Here is an 8,983-nt window from a genome sequence, read left to right on the forward strand (position 1 = left end):
GATCTCTGCACATTTTAGTCCTGGCTGTAAGCCATTCTATTGATTGATTGATTGATTGCGGTACGCGGGCCTCTCACTGTTGTGGCCTCTCCCGTTGCGGAGCACAGTCCCCGGATGCACAAGCTCAGCGGCCATGGCTCACGGGCCCAGCCGCTCCGCAGCATGTGGGATCTTCCCGGACAGGGGCACGAACCCGTGTCCCCTGCATTGGCAGGTGGACTCTCAACCACTGTGCCACAAGGGAAGCCCTATAAGCCATTCTTAAGCAGGGGCGATAGCATTTGGGGATAAGAGTGAGGTTTGGCTGCATCACTTGCATCTCTAGTCATGAACAAGGGAAAGAGGCGGGGCTCGTGTAATGCAGCATCAGGGGAGGAACTGCTTATGTAACTGGGACAGCAGATTTAGCAGGAGAGAGGAGGCGCAGAGGCTTGGGGATGGGAGCAGTGAGTTGTCGGAAGGGGCAACATGCCCAGATGGCTGCTCCTCATAAGGTAGGGTGTGGGGCTCTGGCAGCTCGTTTAGGGGAGGTGGAAGGCATGAGCTTGAGGCCTGGGAACTGGTAATAACATTGTTGTCCGCTGTGGGGGTGGGGCAGGGGGGTGTTACCATCAAAGTATTTATGGTAGGTGCAGTACTGAATCTCTGATGCCTTATGGGGAAAATATCCAAATATTACTTTCCTAGAGGATTTTAATTGTGTGCAGGAAATCCAGACCTTGGCCTGAAGCAAGGGTAGTAGCAATTTTGCCTGGGGTTCAGATTTACATCTCTAGGGTTGAGATTTGAGGGAGTGCCTGCTAAATGGGCAGAACCTGTAATGCCCCAGGGGCAGCAGGTTTAGTGGCTCCCTTGGTTCTCAGCAGGGTGGCAACATCCAGGACCCCTGGGTCCCCCTGGGTCTGAGGCTAGAAGAGCCTCTGGCCAGGTGTGGGGACCACCAGGTCAGGTCTGAAAGAGTTGCTGTGGGGACTACAGGGGCATCAGTTCCTGCACCAGGAGCCCCTGGAGCCAGCCCCACTGCTAATAGAGAAGCCTCTGCCTGAGTGGCCAGTGCCTCAGTTCATCAACCTCTTTCTGCCGGAGTTTCCTATTAGGCCCCTTAGGGGGCATCAGCAGCTGAAGGTAGGTCAGTGGAATCCCTGGGAGGGGTCTCAGTCTTGGGGAGGAATCTAGAAACAATCAGTCTCAACTGCCCTGCTCTCTACTTCTCTACAGATTTTAGGCCTTGTGGCTAAAGGCTCCTTTGGAACTGTCCTCAAGGTGCTAGATTGTGGCCAGAAAGCAGTATTTGTGGTGAAGGTAGGGACCTAGATACTCTTCCACATTATTCTCTAGTCCCTGCCTCCAATCTTTATTCCAGAAAGGTTGGGAGGAATAAACAATTTAATACACTATTCCCCACTAGGAGTCATCACTCCTCTCCTTTTATAGGTGGTGCCCAAGGTAAAGGTCCTACAGAGGGACAACCTGAGGCAGTGCAAAGAGGAGGTCAGCATCCAGGTATGCACAGAGCCCTGGAAAGGATCCTAGGAAGAACCAAACCACAGGCAGAGAAAGCACCTTTCTTGTCCAACTGTCCTGCTTTTCCTGACTCTGACCCCTCCCTCTGCCTCAACCAAGAGATCCCAGGAAAAGTAGCTATCAGTAGAGTAATTCTAGGTCCTGCCAGGGAAATCTCTCCAGCATGTCCAGTGTGTTCCTTAGTACTGGGATTACCAGGCAGGCAACCTGTACTGAGAGGTGCGGCAACAGCTTCCTTTCTGCACATCTCGGTAAATCCTGACTTCTTGACTGCCTTGATCCTCAATGACCCTGATCCTAACTTCCTGTTTTCTTGTCCATAGCGACAGATCAGCCATCCTTTTGTACACAGTTTGGGGGACACCTGGCAGGGAAAACGGCACCTCTTCATGAGTGAGTGACTGGATTCTCTCCTCATTCCCAAGGGTCCTTCTACCATACTCCCCACCTGCGATTACCCATCCCTTTGGCTTGTTCTGCCTTTGCTCTTTTCCCCTTTGCATAGTACTTCTCTCTCCCAGAGGGAGAGGGAACAGCAGGTGGCATCGGTTTGGGCAGGAGGCATACGATGCCTTGAGCCCAGGCATAGTAGCCCCCAAATATTGCCTAGACTTCTGGTACTTCGCAGTGTGTAGCTACTGCAGCACAGATCTGTACTCCCTGTGGTCCGCTGTTGGCTGCTTTAGTGAGGCTTCCATCCGCCTCTTTGCTGCTGAGCTGATCCTGGTGCTGTGTAAGTGAAACAGGAGTGGTAATAGAAATGAGGGAAGAATTAAGCGGGGAGGGAGGCAGAAGAGAATGGATATTAACTTTGGAGGTCAAAGAACAGGGATAGGAATGGGGTGGGAGCTATCAGGGAAATCGGAAGGACAGGAGAGCTTCAGCATACCCCATGCTTGCTGTCATCCACAGGCTATCTCCATGACTTTGGCATCATCCATCGAGACGTGAAGGTAGTTAAATGCTTTTTGTTTAAGGAGGGACTTCAGTAAGACGTTCCAACAGGTCCAAGAAGGCGGGAGGAGCTGCTGAGAACAGTTGACCTTGGGGCCCTCATGGGTGTTAAGGATTTGGGCAAGGGCCCTCCAAGTATAGACTTGGATGCTGAGCTAGGGCATCTTCTTCAGCTGGGGGGTATAGTATACATGATGAAAGAGGACTGAAAGGAAGAGAATGAATAACTTCTCACCTGTGATTTTTCAGATGGAGAATATCCTTCTGGATGAACGAGGTAAGTAAGTCCTTTTCTTTTCCTAGTCTCAGAATGAGAGGTACCTCAGTTTGGAAGTAAGTCATGGCTGATGAGGGTTGGAACAGAGTGGTGCTGATGGCTTGTTTTTCACAGGCCATCTGAAACTGACAGACTTTGGCCTGTCCCGCCACCTGCCCCAAGGAACCCGAGCCTATACTATCTGTGGCACTCTTCAGTACATGGGTGAGAGAGAAGCTAAAGCTGGTGGGTAAGCATTGGGCAGGAGGATAGCCAACAGGTATCAGTGACAAGTATCTTTCATATCCGTAGCCCCAGAAGTCCTGAGTGGAGGGCCTTACAACCATGCTGCTGATTGGTGGTCCCTGGGTGTCTTGCTTTTTTCTCTGTCAACTGGAAAGGTGAGAGAATGGTAGTGATGTTGGGCAGAGAAGAGAGGAGTTGCCCTGAGGTGGGAAGAAAGACGACCTTAGGAAGTCTTGCCTTATTCTTACTAAGCAATGACACCTTCCCACCCCTAACTCAGTTCCCAGTGCCCGCAGAGAGAGATCATGTGGCCATGTTGGCAAGTGTGACCCACTATGACTCTGCAATCCCAGCTTCTCTTAATCAGGGGCTCTCACTCCTGCTCCATGAGGTAAGGGTGGGCATGACTTTCCTTCTTGACTACAAAAACCATTCACTTCTTTCCCTATCACTGAAGTGATATCTCCCCATTCCTCTGATTAATTATTAAGGGGGGATTCCAACTTGATCAAGTACTACCTCACTACTTGCCTTCTAACCAGCACTTCAAATTTTATTCCTGAGTTCCTGGTCCTCCAAAGCTCGTCCCCATCCATAGCAGGTCACCTCTGAGAGAGTGGGCTAGTGCTGCTCTCTTACCACTACTACTCCTTTATTCCTACCTTTGCCCCCAGATTAGCCTGTTTCTCCCACTTTTACATATCCTCTACTCTTTTGGGTTCTTCTCCCTGCCCTCCACAGATCCATGAACTTCTTTCTCCTTTTCCAGCTTCTCTGTTCAGTCCCTTTCCTATCCCAGTCTCTCATCCTTCATGCTCTATTTCTCTTCAGCTATTATGCCAGAATCCCCTCCACCGTCTACGTTATTTGCATCACTTCCAGGTCCACCCTTTCTTTCGGGGTGTGGCCTTTGACACAGAGCTCCTACAGAAGCATCCAGTGAACTTTGTCATGGAGACACAAGCTACCCAGCCCAGTCCATCATCGGAGTCCATGTTCTTCAAGGACTTTGACTGTAATCTGGAGTCCTTCCTGGTGCACCCCAGCCTGGCGTGAGCTCCTCTACTGTAGTTGGGGCTCATCTGGGAACCTGAGGACCTCCTCTGCTGCCAATTCAGTGTGACCACCTTGATGATTCAGTTTGTTTTTACTTTGTAGCCTCTTATCATTCTGTTCCTCTAGGTGTTGGACCAGAGTTCACACTGGGCATTCTGCGGTTGGTAGTCACAATGCCCTAGTCCTTACCCCATCATACAACCCATCTCTCAGTTCAACATCTCAGATCAGAGTGTGGACCTTTTCCTTTGTTTCATTTCTCCAGTGTTTATACCCTGCAGTTTTTAGCCAGAAGTTTATGCCACTTTTCTTTCTCCTTGTTTCTGTGCCATGTTTCCTTTTGTGAGCAATAATAGCACTTCATGGGTTCCCAAGGTGCTGCTATTTATGTGTTTAATAGGCTTGTCAGAAGCAGTATGAATGTTTTTCAGAGGTCTCAAAAGCTGGTATTTGTTTCAACCCCTAAATATGCAGGTAAAACATATGATCTGGGGGCTCAAAGTCAGTCTAACTTTTAAAATTTAAAAAGTGAATCTAATAGCCTACTGTGAGGAAGAGAATAAGAAATGAAACATGGGTGGGTTAAATGTCTTCTCTAGGGGGTAACTGGAATAGCTATACACATTTTTTCCAAAACAAAACCTCTTTGAAAGACACAAGGATTCTTAAACTGATCACTTCCCTAGATGGCCCAGGTTTCAGTTGGTGATGGGCAAACCAAGGGATTAAGAGGCGTGACATCAACCTTGAGATTTAAGATCAGAGATGTAACTCACAAACCTTTTCCTTTAGGAAAATCATCTGGGCCTTAAATTTGTATACATTTCTGGCCTTTGTGACTTCTTTTCATTTTTCTTAAACCAACTTCTTAAAAGTTTCATTTTCGTTATTCTTCAGTTATACCTGATCTCTCTTTCCAAACCAAAGAGAGTCTGGAAAGTATTCTGAGTACTATTTATTAATTTTGTCCCTGGATTAAGCTAGATTTGCCCTGTACATAGCTGGCATTTTATTGGCCTCTGCAGAACTGCTTTTTCTGAGTTGTACTTTGGCAGTCCATATGAAAATCCCTATGAAATTTAATTGCTGTGGATACTGCAAAGGGTGTTTATCATTATAATTTATAATGTTCTATATAAGGATGCCTGGAAGAAATTTTCTCTGAACCCAGTTATTCTTTTCCTGAATTGCTGGTTTTTACCTTAAAGACAGTAAATATTCAACTGACTCTATTTTTCTTCTCATATTGATGCTAGAACACTTAGAGCCCAGTTTGTGGCGTACTTCCAGCAAGTGTTTAGGACCTCATGTTATGTTTTGTATGCTAGCCATGTTCTTGGTTCCATCATCTTCCTGTTTGACCTTTCTTTACTTTCCTTATTCTCTTCTCATTTTTCTGTTTTAGTCCTTCTTTTAAAATATTACTAGATTATCTCCATCTTTGTAAGCCTTTTAGAATGAAATTGAGATATAAATAAATAAGTGAATGTATCCTTGATCCTTTTGATTATCTCATTTGTTTCTCTTTAGAGACTTTTTAGGCTTTATTACATATTTTTAAAGTTGTAATGACCAGAACTGCCACATTGGATAAAAACCAATACTGGGGGCTTCCCTGGTGGCACAGTGGTTAAGAATCTGCCTGCCAATGCGAGGAACACAGGTTCGAGCCCTGGCCCGGGAAGATCCCACATGCCACGGAGCAACTAAGCCCATGCGCAACAACTACTGAGCCTGCTCTCTAGAGCCCGCGAGCCACAACCACTGAACCCATGCGCCTAGAGCCCGTGCTCCGCAACAAGAGAAGCCACTGCAATGAGAAGACTGCACTCCACAACAAAGAGTGGCTCCTGCTCGCCACAACTACAGAAAGCCCGCACACAGAAGTGAAGACCCAACACAGCCAAAAATAAATAAAATAAAATAAATTTATCTTAACAAAAAAAAGGAAATGAGGAAACGACACACAGAGGGAAGACCATGTGAATGTACAGGGAGAAGACAGCCATCTAAAAGCCAGTATAAGAGAACTCAGAAGAAACCAACCCTGCTGACACCTTGATCTCAAACTTCTAGCCTCCAGAATTGTGAGAATATAAATTTCTGTTGTTTAAGCCACCCAGTCTGTGGCACTTTGTTATGGCAGCCCTAGCAAACTCATACAGCCTCTACAAAGAGGTCCAATAGATTAATCAAGAATGATTATTTTATTTACAAAAAAGCGTGCCACCTTCTTCCCTATAGGTTGATTTTGCTTATATTCTGAAACCACATCATTTTTTCAGATTTCATTGGCCTCTCCATGACTTTTGCTGGTTTATGGAACCCCACTGATTAGCAGCTGTCACACTGCCTCCTTCGTTCAGTACTTCATCATACACAGTAGCAGAGCTAATAAGTCCAGTTTTATCCTGTAGTTCAGTCAGAACTTCCTGGTGGATACTTCTCAAAGGTGCTGATTTGGGCTATATAATTGGACTTTTACAAATTAGATAATCTCTAATCCTAAAATTTAAAAACTACAATTGTTTTTAAATAGTTGGACCCCTACTTCGTATTATATACAAAACAATTTTTTTTTTTTTTTTTTTTGTGGTATGCAGGCCTCTCACTGTTGTGGCCTCTCCCGTTGCGGAGCACAGGCTCCAACGCGCAGGCTCAGCAGCCATGGCCCACGGGCCCATGTGGGATCCTCCCGGACCAGGGCACGAGCCTGTGTCCCCTGTATCGACAGGCGGACTCTCAACCACTGTGCCATCAGGGAAGCCCCATATACAAACAATTTCAGGTACATTTAGGATTTAAATACAATCATCAAAACATTAAAAATTTTAGGACTTCCCTGGTGGTTGGGAGTCTGCCTGCCAATGCAGGGGACATGGGTTCAAGCCCTGGCCCGAGAAGATCCCATGTGCCGCAAAGCAGCTAAGCCTGTGCACCACAACTACTGAGCCTGTGCTCTAGAGCCTGTGAACCACAACTACTCAGCCTGCGTGCCACAACTACTGAAGCCCACAAACCTAGAGCCCGTGCTTCGCAACAAGAGAAGCCACTACAATGAGAAGCTTGCACACCGCAACGAAGAGTAGCCCCCGCTCACTGCAACTGGAGAAAGCCTGCGTGCAGCAATGAAGACCCAATGCGGCCAAAAATAAATAAATAAATAAAAATCTTACAACATTTGGGAGACTAAGACATACAAACATGAGATGGAGGAGATACCTAAACCAAGACAGAAAATGAAAGCACTATAAAAGAAAAAGAAGGGCCTCCCTGGTGGCGCAGTGGTTGGGAGTCCGCCTGCCAATTCAGGGGACATGGGTTCAAGCCCTGGCCTGAGAAGATCCCACATGCCGCGGAGCAACTCAGCCCATGTGCCACAACTACTGAGCCTGCGCTCTAGAGCTCGTGTGCCACAACTATTGAGCCTGTGTGACACAACTACTGAAGCCCGTGCGCCTAGAGTCTGTGCTCTGCAACAAGAGAAGCTTCTGCAATGAGAAGCCTGCGCAGGGCAATGAAGAGTAGCCCCTGCTCACCCACAACCAGAGAAATCCTGTGTGTAGCAACGAAGACCCGACACAGCCAAAAATAAAAATTTTAAAAATTTTAAAAAAGAAAAAGAATACATTTACATAAAAGATGAATGAATCAATCAAGATAAGAAATCCAGATGCTTTGAAAGGAAAGATAACATTTTAACCTCATAAAAGTTTTATCTTTGTATAGCCAAAGATACCATTAATAAAGTCAATGGACAAAAAATAGATCTAAAGAAAAATATTTGCAATGTGACGGCAGTTAATGTCTATAATACAGAACTCTTACAAATTAGAAAAGAGAAATAACCTATTTTTTAAAAAAGGACATGGAATATGAAGTGATGAATAAGTTAATTAGATCTGTATCAGTTGACTTAGAAGGCTCAATACAAGACATTGAGTGGGAAAAAAATGCAGAAGTGTAAGATATGATGCCATGTAGACGACTCTTAATGCTTACTTCCCCTCCGTGTGTGTGTGAGAGAGAGAGAGAGAGAGAGAGAGCGAGAGAGCGCGGGAGAGCGAGGGAGAGAGAGAGAGAGAAAGAGAAAGGATGAAAAAGAGAACCTGGGAGGGAGAGGGGAGTAATGCAAATGTAAAGAGAAGAGGAAAAAAGCACTAGCTCTCAATCCCAGAGACCCCAGTCGTCAATTAATTTGGGTAAAAAAAAGCGTGTGTAAATAAAAACAAACAAAATCCTTGTGTGTGTGTGTATACATATGTTGTTGTCGTTGTTGTTTTGCTGCATGGCTTGTGGGATCTTAGTTCCCTGACCAGGGATCGAACCCCGGGCCCATGGCAGTGATAGCGCTGAGTCCTAACCACTGGACCACCAGGAAATTCTCTGCATATGTTTTTATAAAGGCATATACACTATTCATTACCTCAGGCAGGTAGAATGGATGGGGGAGGCTGTGCCTTTAATATGTCTTTGGGGCTTCCCTGGTGGCGCAGTGGTTGGGAGTCCGCCTGCCAATGCAGGGGACGCTGGTTCATGCCCCGGTCTGGGAGGATCCCACATGCCGTGGAGCGGCTGGGCCGTGAGCCATGGCCGCTGAGCCTTCGCGTCCGGAGCCTGTGCTCCGCAACGGGAGAGGCCACAGCAGCGAGAGGCCCGCGTACTGCAAAAAAAAAAAAAAAAAATCATATAATATGTCTTTTCATTGTATTGTTTCACTTGCTACAACGAGCATCTCTTATTTTTTATAATTTGAAAAACGCCAAATTAAAAATATCATGCAGGGAGTTCCCTGGTGATCGAGTGGTTAGTTAGGATTTGGCACTTTCATCGCCGTGGCCGGAGTGCAATCCCTGGTTGGGGAACTGAGAGCCCGCAAGTCAAGGAGCACGGGCTCCCCCACAAAAAAAATTCATGCAAAACAACACAAATTAATTCTGCTTATGT

The 8,983-nt window shown here is 46.3% G+C and overlaps 1 protein-coding gene across 4 annotated transcripts; it reads left to right on the forward strand.

Annotated features, from left to right (window-relative positions):
- Positions 1-376: 376 nt before the first annotated feature.
- On the forward strand, positions 377-5,533 carry RSKR (ribosomal protein S6 kinase related). 4 transcript variants are annotated; one of them, XM_067020635.1, is made up of 12 exons: positions 377-494; positions 979-1,125; positions 1,219-1,302; positions 1,435-1,503; positions 1,848-1,917; positions 2,153-2,257; positions 2,437-2,477; positions 2,728-2,755; positions 2,870-2,959; positions 3,047-3,135; positions 3,261-3,371; positions 3,812-5,532. In XM_067020635.1, exons 1-12 carry the CDS (start codon positions 438-440, stop codon positions 4,034-4,036), a joined length of 1,116 nt encoding a protein of 371 aa, XP_066876736.1. In that variant the 5' UTR covers positions 377-437; the 3' UTR covers positions 4,037-5,532. The 4 variants fall into 4 exon arrangements, with proteins under 4 accessions (XP_066876736.1, XP_066876738.1, XP_066876737.1 ...); XM_067020637.1 differs by lacking the exon at positions 3,261-3,371; XM_067020636.1 differs by lacking the exon at positions 2,153-2,257.
- Positions 5,534-8,983: the final 3,450 nt, after the last annotated feature.

Source organism: Kogia breviceps, chromosome 19 (assembly GCF_026419965.1).
Source record: "Kogia breviceps isolate mKogBre1 chromosome 19, mKogBre1 haplotype 1, whole genome shotgun sequence".
Classification (NCBI taxonomy): domain Eukaryota; kingdom Metazoa; phylum Chordata; class Mammalia; order Artiodactyla; family Physeteridae; genus Kogia; species Kogia breviceps.